The sequence below is a fragment of the Lissotriton vulgaris genome, chromosome 8 (assembly GCF_964263255.1).
Source record: "Lissotriton vulgaris chromosome 8, aLisVul1.2, whole genome shotgun sequence".
Taxonomy (NCBI): domain Eukaryota; kingdom Metazoa; phylum Chordata; class Amphibia; order Caudata; family Salamandridae; genus Lissotriton; species Lissotriton vulgaris.
Genome location: NC_141696.1, coordinates 632,742,331 through 632,756,558, shown reverse-complemented (window position 1 = coordinate 632,756,558; position 14,228 = coordinate 632,742,331). Strand labels below are relative to the sequence as shown.

Genomic DNA, 14,228 nt, shown 5'->3' with positions numbered 1-14,228 from the left:
GCTAACATCGATGGTAGAATAGCAAGTGTCAGAAGGGTGGGCTGGCTGGGTCACCTTCGTAAAGATATACCAGGTGACCTAGTTTTAGTCAACTTCAGGAACAAACACGTTGTCCAACACCTACACAACTGGCAGCCAAGAATAGGAGATGGCCCCATATCCACCTGGGATCTTCGTGATTTTTACCCGAGAGCATCATTCTTCCCCCCTCTGAAACCATATGTAGTGAGTAACCGTTCCCTGGGTAGAAGTAGTCTTGTCTCAAGTGGTTACACCATTCCCACCCTCAATCGTTTTGACATAATTTCGGTCTAATTCTGATGAACTGAACAGATACGGTCATTACCTTAAACAAAATTGTTTTCTCTTCTTTTCCAACATGTAATGAATGTTTTTTCCAATCAATATGGATAATTTGAAATGCGTATCCATAGGGAAAACTTGTATTTTATATTGTAAAGTAAATTTTAATGCCTTGTTGTTTTATGCTTTTATGGTTATACATTATAACCGAATAAAGTACTTGATTGATTGACACCGAAGCATACGTAAGGTGTATCACTGCCCGATCATGCCCGATGCCCATGTCGGTGGAGAGCATTGCAGAGGCCACCCGGAGAGATGACTGCCTACAAAGAGCCATAGCGGCACTTCAGAGTGGCAATTGGCACCGGGCCAAGGAACAATGGAAGATACTAACACCTGAGGCGCAACGCATCATGGAGAGCCTTTATCACGTGAGAGACGAACTCAATGAAGACGACACGGGATGCTTGCTGCGAGGTCACCGGCTCGTAATACCGTCAGCCTTGACGGCTCAAGCAGTGCAGCTGACACACGTTGGCAATCAAGGAATGGTCAAAACAAAATCCAGACTGAGAACCAAAGTGTGGTTCCCCCTCATGGACAATCTCGTGGAAGCTACCGTGAGATCATGCACAGCCTGTCAGGTCACTGGAGACGTGCAGAGGGAAGCACCTGTCATTGCGGAGCCCCGGCCACAACGTCCCTGGGAGTGCGTCAGCATGGACTTTGGCAGTCTCCCTGATGGGCGGCACACCATGGTAGTCATTGATGACCACTCCAAGTACCCGGAGGTGGAAATAGTATCATCCACCAGTGCAACGGAGGTCAATCCCAAGCTCGACAAAATCCTAGCAGTGCATGGACTGATGAAAGAATTACGAACAGACAATGGCCCTCCTTTCCAGGGACAAAACTTACCAGCTACCTCAATGCCTTAGGAATCTGACATTGCAGAATAACTCCCCGATGGCCACAGGCCAACGGCGAGGTGGAGCGGTTTATGCGAACCCTCAACAAGGTGATCAGAATAGCTCATGATAAAGGACAGTCGCTAGAACTGGCCATATTCACATTTCTGAGGAGCCATCGACAGACCCCTCACACGACCACAGGGGTTGCACCAGGACATGCTCTTATGGGGCGAGTGGTTGTGGACTCCAGCCCCCACCACCCCCACTGGAGACCAGAGTTGTCCAACGAAAGCCCGATCGAATCCCGGCAGCAGGAAGCCTATGCCCAAGCTAGTAAACGGAGGAGAGCCAGGACGTCACAGATCAACTGAGGAGACCTCGTCCTACTGAAGAATCGGATCACCAGCGGAAAATTCAGACTAACATATGAGACGGAGCCATGCAAGGTAGTCAAAGTGAAAGGGACTCGAGTTATTGCGGCTCGAGGCCGAGATGTCGTGACCCGCAATGTGTCTTACTTTAAACTGTTTCACCCTGAGACCCTGCCCGTCTCACCACCGGAGTCACCGGAGATCAGGGCACCAGCAAGTCCAGCGCCTGTGGGGTCCCAACGCCTTGAGGCTGCTCCTCTGAAGAAGAGTCTCCAGATTTCACAAGTGGCGACAACACCCCTCCCAGAGGACCCGAGAGTGTCGTCGAGGAGCCAAGTGGAGAAGAGCTCGGAGGACGTAGCAGCAGCTCCCCATCCCTGGCTGGGGTTGGTGTCACTCCGAGCAGAGGAATCTCCCAATATCGACTGAGAAGAAACCCGGAGCCATCCTGTCGCCTCCGAGATCACTTCACGTAAGACTGTTCCAAGGCTTACTTACTTATATCATAAATCAGAGACTATAGAATGAATCCAAGAGACTGGTGCTGAATACCTGCAGTATTCCTACCTATGTTTTTGTTTAATTCATATTGCTAATTTTTTGGTTTTTTTTATGGTTGAAGAAGAATGTTGTGTTCTAGCTTACATCACGCCCGTTGCGCAAGATGCGTGCAACGCGGCACCATGTGACCAGCATAATAAAAGGGGCCCACGCACGCACGTACGCCAGTTGGCGACGGCGAGCAGAGCCATAAACATCACCCCAGAGTACGTGTATATTATTACGGCCTTCGGCCAGGTGTCAGGTACATAGGCCCCAGATTGACCCTGAGTGTAGCAAGCCCTGTGGACCCCCAAGTCCCCACAGGCCCTCACAACAGGGGGGGCTAAAAAACAATTTCAGGGGGAGGGGGGCTAATTTTTTTAGCAATAGGCAGAGTGGAAGAGTGGAGATGCAGGGGCTCTAAGAAGAAGTGAAAAAACAACAAAGCCTCATTAGCAAGAAAATGGTCTTTTAAAGGCCTGTGAAATACTCGGGTGCGGCTGTGTGTGTGCCCGGGTATCTGTCTCAGCCCAGGCTGCCATACACAGGGGGGGGGGCTGAAGCCCATTGTGCCCAATGGGCGTTGCATTTCAGGGTGCATGTACCTATACAATGACAAAGTGGCCCCATTACAAGGCTTTTCTGGTTGTTTTTTTTTAGCCAAGCTGCACAGCAAGGCGGATGCTGTGCAGCATGGCTGAAAATCATTGCAATACCAATAGGTCACAAACATAGGACTCATTGCTCTGCTAGTGCTTGTTCATGTATGCATAGATGTGATAGAAGTAAAGTCTGTCTCTAAAAGAAAATAATGAACGTAGTAAAATGTACTGGAAGTTACTTTTAATAATTATGCAAAAAATGAACTAAAGAATCCAATTTTTTTGTGTAATGGTTATTGGTATGCTTTTGCTGTCAGTCTTGTTTTTATCTCGTGTTTATCTAAATTTCACAGCAATAAACAGTGAATGCTCTCATACAGGTGTCCACACTGTTTTAAACTTAAATATGCAACACAAAGCACACTAATTTCGCCAACCTATAAAACGGCTATTCCACCTTTTGTGCTGTGCTTGCCAGGAGTTTGTGTGCCAAGTGATGCAGTTCAGTTGTATTTTGGGTTAAGATCTCCAGTCTGAATCTGGATAAATCATTTCGTTTTTAACATAAGAATGACACGGGCAAATTGCTGAAATTTCATATTGTGATTGGAATATGGCACATCTGTTTGACAGCCAAATGAAGATTACTATCCCATGTTTATAAACTATTAAAAACATGCTATCTAAAATAGAACCAGCCATGTAACCATAACGATGGACCAGCTTTTGGGTGACTGAAATATTTGCTAATTCTATAATGAGGCACAAAATAACGCACTTCCATAAACGTCGAGCAAACTTGACAATACCGTGAATAGATTTGTGGATTTAAAAGTCGACCCCCCTTTCCCCCACTTTCCCCTACTCCTATTCTGCCTTATTCCTGCGTGTCCCAGCTAATGTGGCTGTCCTCCCCCGGCCAGGTGATGCAACCGAAGACCTGTGAAGTAGCGACTCCTGTTTGTGGGCTTTTGTCAGGCCTGACTCGGTGGACGTCCGAGACTCAGGTACGTGCTGAGAGACTATTTTAAACCTACCTGCTTGCAATTCACTGAGTGCGATATCTATGTATAGGAAGGACATCACCCACTTTTAATGCTACTATAACCATGGAAGTACTTATAAGCTACTACTTACTGGCTCATTCAGACCAGGCATAGTCACTAATTGCAGGAAGTATGCGCCCTATTGTATGTTGTTTGAAACATTTTCAAATATATAAATCTTAGCATGATAGTTCAAAAACTCCGAAACCCATTCACTATGTATAACAAAAAGAAAACGAGTAAATCGGTTATTGCTACGTATGTAATTAAAAGACAAAAATGTAAATTCGATTGTATCAGGCTTCTCTAAGGAACCCTTCAGTTTCCCAAATTATCCCTCCACTACATAAAGGGGGCTAGTAATCTAAGCAAGTACAGAGGAAAGCTTAAAGGTGTCAGTCGCAGAGTCTTCCGAAGAAGTAACTTCGATTAGGGTCATGAAGCCTAAGCCACAATCTCAAAGAGAGGTCTGTACTTCAAAGGAAGTGTGAGCTGTTTCTAATTTTGTTAATACAAAAGCGATCACCACATACAAGTGCCTTTTACAAGCGTTGGGTAACTTTCCATCACATCCTTCTTCCGCTCTGTCTCCACCTCCCTCTTCATACAGTAAAACAACCGACACATCTTTGGTGCCATCTCCGTCTCCCGGGGATCTCTTTCCTTCGCTATCCCATTCCTTTCCAGGCCTCTCTATCAACATGAATAGTGGGCCTTTCTTTAAACTAATGATGACTTGTCCACCTGCAGTGGGAACACAAATACATGAAACATTTCACACTATAAGCAAAATTACGTTAAATGATAGTCAGGGAAATGAGTCAGAAATACAATTTAGGCCTACTGCTCTGGCTAAATTAGCATTATACGGATTTCAATGCACCTTCTCTTTGACTCAAAGAACATGTTCATTTAACATCCGCAACATCATGAATACCCTCTTACTCCTACATTGTTATGTCAATGATATTGTAACTTTATCACAATCACTTTCAATGGTAGCTTATTCTTGGGTGTTAACGCGATGTCCAAAGTGGTCAGATACATTTCTAATACACATGACATACATTGTAAGATGAAAGAGTCTATGACATCTTGAATATAAACCCTTTTAGTCCTAAATTAGTCACACAGAGTGTACTTGAGTGCAGGCTATTCATGATTATTATGCACTCTTACGGAACCTATCAAACGAACTGAAGTAAAACATAAAAGCGTAAACTACACTTCTCCAATCCCACCTCTGATGGCGTATCAAGCCATCAACAATCTCTACATCTTATCAGATGTGCGCATTGATTGGACACATCTAAACCTTTGTGGTTGCAGGTCTCTTCCTTTTGAAGTTTCGCAATCTCTTTAGGTCATGGTAATAGTTCTCTCTTGCATTCTCCAGCCGCATTTCTCCCCTTCTCTGCCTCTCAAATCTCTTTTCTCAATATTCTCGGTACCCCTTTGACTAGTGGGAACAAGGCAAGCACACCAATGCCAAATATGACCAGCGGTTTAAGGATAGACCCAACTAGGCCACTTAGCAGATTTGCAAATCACTTATTAATAGCACTATATCCATGTCCTACTGAGTCCCAAACTCCCTCACTCACCAAACCACTTAGGTTATGGTGAAGGTCAGTAATGTTCTTTATATACCTATGCAGATCTTTACTATTACCAGGGAAATTCAACAGCACTGTTAAACCTTCAGCATCTTGCAGACCCTGCCCTCTATGACAACTAGCACATCTAAAGCAAGACGATTCTTCAAAACCATTCACCTAATAACAACCATTTCTGCGTTAACCACTAACAATGACCCAGCCATGTTAGTAGACAATTTATCAACCACTGTAGAGTTTCCTAATCTTAATGTCATTCAATATCACTCCAACTACCGGAATGATTGTTTCAAATATATCACCCACAATTTCTCCTGCACTCAGCCCACACTTATGTCTGGAAGTCTCTCCCCAAACCAGATGATCAAAATCATATACATGAAAAATCTGTGGAAACATCGCTCCTAAATAATAGGTCCCATACCTTCCACTGGGTAATTTGGAATAGGCATTCTTTCCACACATGTAATAAACTTCAGGGATCACCAGGTCTTGCCCATCTATGTACAACTTCCATGAGCCATGGACATCAAAGGTGTGCTCACGTACAACCTTTCCTACAAATGTGGAACTATAGTATGTCTGTTTGTGATAGATACACAATCTGCCTTTATGCTGCCAATCTAAGGACAAAGCTCCAGTCTCTCCTGCTGATTGGCAGTCCTATCCTCTTTGGTCCAATTTTGGGTGTGAAATCGAAAGGGCCTTACTGATGAGGCCCTTACGCCGCCTTTGCATCACTTTTTGTGATGCTGCAGCGGCGTAAAAAATGCTTTACGCTGAGCCATATGTGACACATATGGCGCAGCGTGAAGCATTGAACCATATGTGACACATCTAGGCAGATGCGTCACTTTGTAAACCCCTGTGTTACATTATACCTGCAACAGATATGATGTATGCAGGGTGGGCTTCCTGATGCAGAAAAGCCACATAGAAGTGTTGCAGTGAAATCTATGAGAATTCACTGCAACACTTCTGCGGCATCAGTGCATCAAATCCTTACACCTGCTTGAAGCAGGCATAAGGGGTGACACAGTACCTTTCACATGGGGCTTGCCCCGCGCCAAATTGCATGTTGCTGGAGTTGCGTCTGTTTTCAAACACACTCCAGCAATGCGCCATTTTTGCAGCTACATATACATCAGGATTACAGGCGTATCTGTAAATCCTTACAGCATCAAGCGCCATACAGTAAATATGGCGCATCCATGGTGTCGCAAGGATGATGTTATGAAAACTGTTGTATCACTGTTTCCCCGCTGCAATGCAACACTTTTCATAAATGAGACCCACTTTCAGCAGTAGCCTTACTTGCTCTAAACCTATCTTTTACTTGATGGATACATTTCTTTTCAGTCCCTGTAAGTGCGCAACTTAGATTATGTCAGTGAGGATAAGCAGTGTCTAGGATCTGGGACGTGATGAAGTATCTACCAGCATATTTAGCAGTCTTAGCACCCATGTGCTTATTTAAGTGCTTGAATAATTACACTTCTGAAGGGACCAAATCATAATTTAAAAAGTAATAATCAAAATGGTTTTTGTTATAAAATATGCTCAGGAGCAGACTACAACTAATGTCATATGTCAAAGGTAAGTGGTGGTAAGTGATGCCCTCAGCAGCTGAAGCGGGTAGCTGCATGCAGACATTACAATCCTTCACTGCCATTGAATCTACATACTGATAAAGCAACCTAGTCTAAGCGTTTAGGGAAAAATCTCCCTTAGAGTGATCTGTGTGTATGTTTTGCCCTTCCACCATAAACCCCTCTTTCCTAGGTTTAGGCAAATGTGTTGTTTTAGGCACATATTACTCATTTTTACTACCTGCAGTTTTGAGACACAATACCCCAACTAGTACTACAAACTCAACTACTATAAGACCAATGAAAGTACCCAATATGCATCTAGGTCTACGACTAGATCGATTCGTTTCCATACTACTTTAGGCTCAGATCAAGTTCGGTAGAGAAATAGCAGCTACAGAGTCTTCTCTGTGATGCTCCACCTGTGCAAATGCAAACCAGTCTCTCGTTCAAAGTTCAGTTCATACACATGTATATAAAATTCTTTGTGAGACTTCCCTAACTCTACTTCGTGTTCTTCTAAAGGACGGCTCCCTATGTTTGGTCTTCTTCCACTTGGGCTTAAGTCATTTCTTCAGGTTTACAGGCAGTTTTCACAAAGTTCATTCACCATCTCCTATAAGTTCAGACCCTGGCTCATGTGTGAGTAGTTGCAACAAATCAGCCGTTAATTCCGCAATCTCCTCTGGGGACTGTTCTGGGTTCATAAGAGGGAAAACAGTGTCATTCGGGATTAGATTTCGCAGCCCACTCAGTCTGGGTGGGTAAGGAATGGCAAATGAAAGAAGAATATGCTGCTAAGTCTCTGGCATCCTCAGCAAAATGTTAATGTTCAGTACTCTCCTTCCAGAGTTTGTTTTCGTCGGCATTGGCAGCTAGATAGGACCACTCGGGAGAAGCGTAACTCCGACAAGGCACCCTCACTCTTTTAGACCTTTGTGAACCTGATCCCTCTGCCTCGCTCTCATTTAGTAAGATGCGGCATCTCTTTGCAGTTGCAAGCTCAGAACCGGATGGTACTCACTGACTTGTTCTTGGCAGCACCTGGGGCCAACCCTCTTTTACCTTGTGTTGCCTGACAGCACTAGTTCCCTCTTCAGAGAAAGGAGGCAACTCAGACACTGTCTCTTTCCCAGCTATTCTTGAGCCACTCACCACACTTCAACTTCCTGGTCCTACCTCGAGTTGCTCTAGTACGCTTTCGGACCCGGAGTGTTCCCTGACAGATTGGCTGACCCTCTCCCATGGCCTCTCGACCATCTCTGCCATTTCCTCTGGAGAGGTGCTGTTTCATCGAAGGTACATGAGACTCTGAGGGTATGAGAGGTATGCACACAGTTGGGAAAGCCACCATACCTTACATCAGACGTTGTCACCAGAATCACTTGAAGCGGGCCATGCCAGCGAGGTTCAAGACAGCTCTTCCTCACATGCTTTTTGATGAGTCCACAGTCCCCGGGGGCAAGGTCGTGACACTTCCCCTGGTGCAGAGATGCAACCACTGCATCTACCTGTTGGGACACTGAACAAACAACATCAGCTAGTCCCTTGCAATAGTGGAGCACCAAATCATCTGAAATATTTACAAGGATGTTAGGCACAGCAGGCACTCTCATAATGCGCCCATTGAGGATCTCATAGGGCGAAAGGGGAGTCTTTCGGTCCGGGATACTATGGAGACTTGTCAACACAAGTGGTAAAGCATCAGGCCATTTTAGGGAGGTTGAAGAACACAGTTTGGCCAACTGGGACTTCAAGGTACTGTTGATCTGTTCCACAATGCCTGTAGCCTCCGGCTGATAAGTGCAATGTAACCTCTGCTCTACTTGTAAAGCAGCACACACTAGTTTCATTATCTCATCATTAAAATTAGATCCTCTGTCTGATTCCAAAGTAGTCAAAAATCTGAATCTTGGAATGAGCTCCCTCAACAAGTTTGCCACTGTCAGACTATCACATCTCCTGGTCCAGTAAGCTTCCACCCAATGAGATAAGATGCACACCACTACCAAGATGTATCTCAGCCCGTTACATACAGGCATCTCTGCAAAGTCTAACTGAATCCTATTAAAAGGTCCTCTTGGCTTCCCAATATGGCTCATGGAAACTGCAGTCCCTCTCCCAACATTCACACCTGTGGCACAGAGCTTCAGCAATCACCTGAAACTTGGGATTGAACCAGGTTTGTCCGACCACTCTCACTATTGCAGCTCTCCCCCCTTTTGTAAGCCCATGTATATGTCTCACCATGGGATGTAAATAGCTATTGGGCAGCACCAGTCTCCCATCACTGGAACCCAAATGCCATCCTCTCTCTTCAGAAATCTGGCCCTGACCCATCCAGCCTGCTCTTCCTCTGGAATTTCCTCTTCAACTGTTTTACCTCATCCCAAGTATCCACAACTGCGAACAGCAGATTGGGATCGGTCCCACCAGCTTGCTCATTTACATATTCCCCATTGAAGATACGAGCGTTTAGAGCACAGTATCGAGCAACTTCATCCATCGGAATATCTGTGTGCAATGGTAACAAAGTCACAAGACCATGAGATGGACACTTGACCACAGCCACCTATCAAGGCAAATGAAGAGCCTCCAACAATCTTCTCACCACCTCCCTGTTCCTGATGGGTGAGCCAGACGAGGTCATAAAACCTCTTTGATACCACAACTATCTAAAGTCATACAGTACGCTAAAGCCATATTGGCTATCAGTAAAGATGGTTAGGAATAGAGAGGTACCCCTTAAACTAATCAAGGGAAGTAGGGTTAAACAACCTGGAAAAAGTAGAGTTCCCTTGAACAGAGCTATAAGGAATTTGGCAAGAACAATCAATACCTTAATTGCAAAACTTCATAAACAAATTGACAAATTGAATTAAAAATAGAGATCACAATTTATTATGTATACATACAATAAAAAATACAGTAAAATACAATAGATTATTAAACTTTACACTACTGGAAGCTAAGTAAAAGAACATTTCAACACAAATCATAAAACTCATGACATTCAATTATGACCCGCATAATTGGTGCAAAAAGATAGAAACAGTAAGACATAGAAGTTGTACAACTTCTATGTCTTACTTTTTCTGTCTTTTTGCACCAATTATGCGGGTCATAATTGAATGTCATGAGGTTTATGATTTGTGTTGAAATGTTCTTTTACTTAGCTTCCAGTAGTGTAAAGTTTAATAATCTATTGTATTTTACTGTATTTTTATTGTATGTATACATAATAAATTGTGATCTCTATTTTTAATTACATTTGTCAATTTGTTTATGAATTTTTGCAATTAAGGTATTGATTGTTCCTGCCAAATTCCTTATAGCTCTGTTCAAGGGAACTCTACTTTTATCAGTAAAGATGCTCACACTCAGTTGGTCAGAGAAACAGCATGCATGTGTCAGAGCAATCATCTCAGTCACCTGTGCGAAGAATACTCCTTGTAAACAGGAAGCTTCGAAGGGTTTTCTCAGGTAATTCAGGTGGGAGGCAAGATGGCCGCCGACAGACCGTAGGAGGCAGCAGCTCCTGATTACTCTCCCGAGGTGAAACGCTGGGAACTTGGCTTTGATGAAGAGTGATATGCTGCACTCTATGTGATAAAATTGCGGAATTAATGTAGTTGTGGCTAAAACTGGTTAAAAAGTGCTGAGGCGCTACACAGCGGGATGCTCAAGGACTTGGTCAACTGGTTTGACTTTGTGGAGTGGCCCATCACACAGACATTTGCTAGCTTCGAGAGAGAGCCATATACTTTTTGGCAGTCAGTTGGAGTAGCGATTGAAGAGGCGCTACGGCGATTCCAGAATACTTGGCGCATTGGGAAGCGACTCATGGCTCCAAAAGTAATGAGGACAGTCAAGGATATGGCTGGAAGAGAAGACGAGGATTTGCAAACGAGCGACGCTGAGATCCCGCCAGTAAATGTTAGGGCGAAGGCGCGACATAGAGCCCAATTGCGGAGGGAGGCTGCCAGGATCCGCGAAGAAGAGAAACTATCTGCTACGGAGAAGAGAAAGCAGGACAAAGATACTGAAAAGAGGAAAAAGAAAGAAATAATCAAAAAAGGGCTTACAAAGAGTACAGATGCCGGCTCTGAATCTTCAAGGGAAGCTACCCTGCGGCAGCCGACACTGTTTGAGTCATTCCCGGTGTTGAGAGCTGAGAGCACATCCGTGAACGCTGCCGGATTGAGTGGCTGTGATGGGTCAGACGGTGTTACAGAGCAGCTATCCGGATTGAAAGATGTAATCGAGGCTGAGCGTTTAGAGGCTGCGATGGGCCCGGAGGATGACGTCAATGAAGCAAGGAGTGTGGAGCAATCCGGAGAGACAGCTGCGGTGAGTCAGAGGGAAGAACGGCATGACACGGCGGGAGCCAGCAGCGGCTCACGGAGAGGGTCGATTGCAGGCAAGGAGTCAGCCCTGGAACTCGAGAACGGAGCTGTTGCTATAGTGCATGGGGAAGATCACAGTAGAAAGGATTTTCCAGAAGTGGTGACAGATCTGGAACATATGACTGTACTAACAAAGACAAACATAGTGCCGGGAGGTACAAGAGATGTAATGGGCGAATCGGAGCCACATGATAATACAACCATAAGAGAGGCTCTCACAGAGGCTATGCCTCTGCCTACAGTATTAACGCCTAAGATCCAAGTCCAAGCGGGTAAGGAGCAAGAGGGGGGTGGTCAAGTGGTTAAGAGCACTTTGGTAACTGAAATGACACAGCAATCTACTGGTAATAAGGAGATAATAGGCATGTCTACCACAGCTAGCTCAGGAGACAACCCCGTAGATATCTCAGCGGACAAAATGAATAAGGCTAAAAATGGCATTAATAATAATATCTCTGAGGGAGTTCCGGATGACTCTCAAGCAAGGACAGAGGGGGTGGATAAGGAGAGTGCTAACAATAGAACCGATTACCTCCCTGCAGCTACTGGCTCGCCCAGCGATTACTGTTTTTTTTACAGGGAATGATGATGACAAGGAGGATAATGAGGAAGAGGTCGAGACTGAAGAGTCAGACTTAAGTCACAACTTATCCACTAACTTAGATGATACATCATCACCCACGGAAAGTGACTCGGAGGTATCGCAGATAGAAACTTCAGAGCTAGATACTGAGTCAGAGTCAGAACACAATACTGTATTAAAACGAAATTTAGTGTCTAAGCCAAGTAGAACCAAGGGAATCAAGGGAAGGACCCGCAGAAGAGCAAAGAAATGGGGGAGTGTAATACAATCAGGTGTGGCTAAAAAACTGGATTGGGATTGTTGGTTTCCACTGGCCCAGACACTGCAGGAACGACGTATGCCCAACCCACTACCCCGACTCTAATGTGACTCATGAAATAAAACACCATAAGAAGACACTCGAGTCTAGGATAGGGGGCCGGAAAGGAATTCAAAGGGAAGGGACGTCAAAATGCTTCACCCCAAGCCGGACTGGACTACGATATCCAACCTCCACCTCAACGCCTCTGTATCTAGAAATACAAGATACACAGAATCAGTATTTCTCCTATTTCTCTTTGTACCCTCCCTTTCCACCCTGTCTCATAACCACACTCCACCATACACAACCCACAATCTCCTTACTTGTGAATGATACAGGAACTGCTTTCGGGAGGTCTCTGCAGCAAGGAGAGTGAAACTCCAAAGTAGATGGGAGCTTCCAGTACCAGAAGGGGTTAATGAAAGGGAGACTGCTCTCGGGAAACAAATGCACTAATCAGGGATTCTAGGGGGAAAAAGCCAGGTCCATAGGCATAAAAAAACCCCAAACTAATGTCCATAAGCTTCTTTCCGTAAACCAACAGGTAAAAGTTCCCAACAACAACTTAACACTCTTCCGGGATCGGCAGCGTCTGCAGCTCTGCTCAGTGCGGCAGAAAACGCCCAAGCGGCACACAAAGAGGCGGATTGCCTACACAAGATACGGATACCGAGTGCGCTGCTTCCGTGTAGATACCGAAGGCACCGGTAAGAGTTTCTTCTTATCGCACACACACGCTTCTTCTTCTGCTTGTAGCCGAGTAAACCGGAGCCCCGGTTTACCTCGGCTCTTCCAGACAAACGTAACGAATCAACGAGCTCCAGGGAGCAAGGTGCCAAACAAAGGGAAAGGAAGTGAGGCTGAATAACGTAAAAAGGGGAGGGAGGGGAAGGGCAAGGAAACGAAGCTATACCAAAACGGGATCCAATAAACCAGGGAACACGAGCCCGTGAACCCCAGACAAAGCTATAGCTCAGGAACAACAACCCAGCACCTGGAACCCAATATTAAAGATACCAAGCACTGATTCAAAGGAGGGGCGGTGCTTATGTTCCCTCAAGGCAGATCATGTGATGGTGGAGCACGGCCATAGAGGACAGACTGGCCCTGGTTCCTAACAGTATCCCCCCCCCAAAGGTCCTCCCTACCGGACGGGGTTTAGAGGGATGTTGTCTATGGAACTCTCGAACCAGCCGAGGAGCATGCACGCTACCAGCTGGTTCCCAAGTCCGATCCTCAGGTGTATATCCCTTCCAATCCACCAGGTAGAAGAGACAACCTCTCTTACGCCTGGAATCCAAAATAGCCTGAACCTCGAACTCTTCTTCCCCATCGATTAACAAAGGAGGGGGTGGTGGCAGAACCTGTGTCGATGGAACATAGGGCTTCAACAGTGATGTATGAAACACGGGATGGACCTTGTAATCATTGGGCAAAACTAGCTTCATGGCCACAGGATTAATCACTTGCTTTATGGCGAATGGTCCCACAAACCGAGGTTGCAGTTTACGAGAACCCTGCAACCTAAGATTGCGCGAAGCTAGCCACACCTGATCCCCTACCTTGTATGAAGGAGCGGGGACTCTGTGTTTGTCTGCCTAAACCTTCATAGTGTCTTTGGAGGCCTGTAACTGTTCTCGTGCTCTGTCCCATATTCCACCCAAGGACCTACATACATCGTCTATGGCTGGCACACGCCCCGTAGGCTGGATGGCTAACGCCCTGGGGTGATAACCCAATGAACAAAAAAAAGGAGTCATACCTAAAGCGGAATGCAAGCTGTTATTATATGCAAACTCCGCAATAGGAAGAGCCACCTTCCAATCACAAGACAAGGACGTCACCAGACACCTCAAGTATTGCTCCATGGTCTGGTTCGTCCGTTCAGTCTGACCGTCTGATTGCGGATGGTAGGCTGATGACAACCTTACTTCTATCTTCAACACCAAACACA

The 14,228-nt window shown here is 45.3% G+C and overlaps 1 protein-coding gene across 2 annotated transcripts in view; it reads left to right on the top strand.

Moving 5' to 3' along the window:
* The window catches only part of PCYT1B (phosphate cytidylyltransferase 1B, choline), a 1,420,495-nt gene that overhangs the window by 1,059,165 nt on the left and 347,102 nt on the right, over window positions 1–14,228 (top strand). Inside the window, exon 7 of one of the 2 annotated variants that reach the window (XM_086934513.1) lies at window positions 3,657–3,740. The exons of the other annotated variant lie outside the window; for it this stretch is intronic. Coding sequence (XP_086790639.1) covers window positions 3,657–3,740 — 84 coding nt within the window. The remainder of the gene's footprint in view (window positions 1–3,656; window positions 3,741–14,228) is intronic. 2 annotated transcript variants of the gene reach the window in all.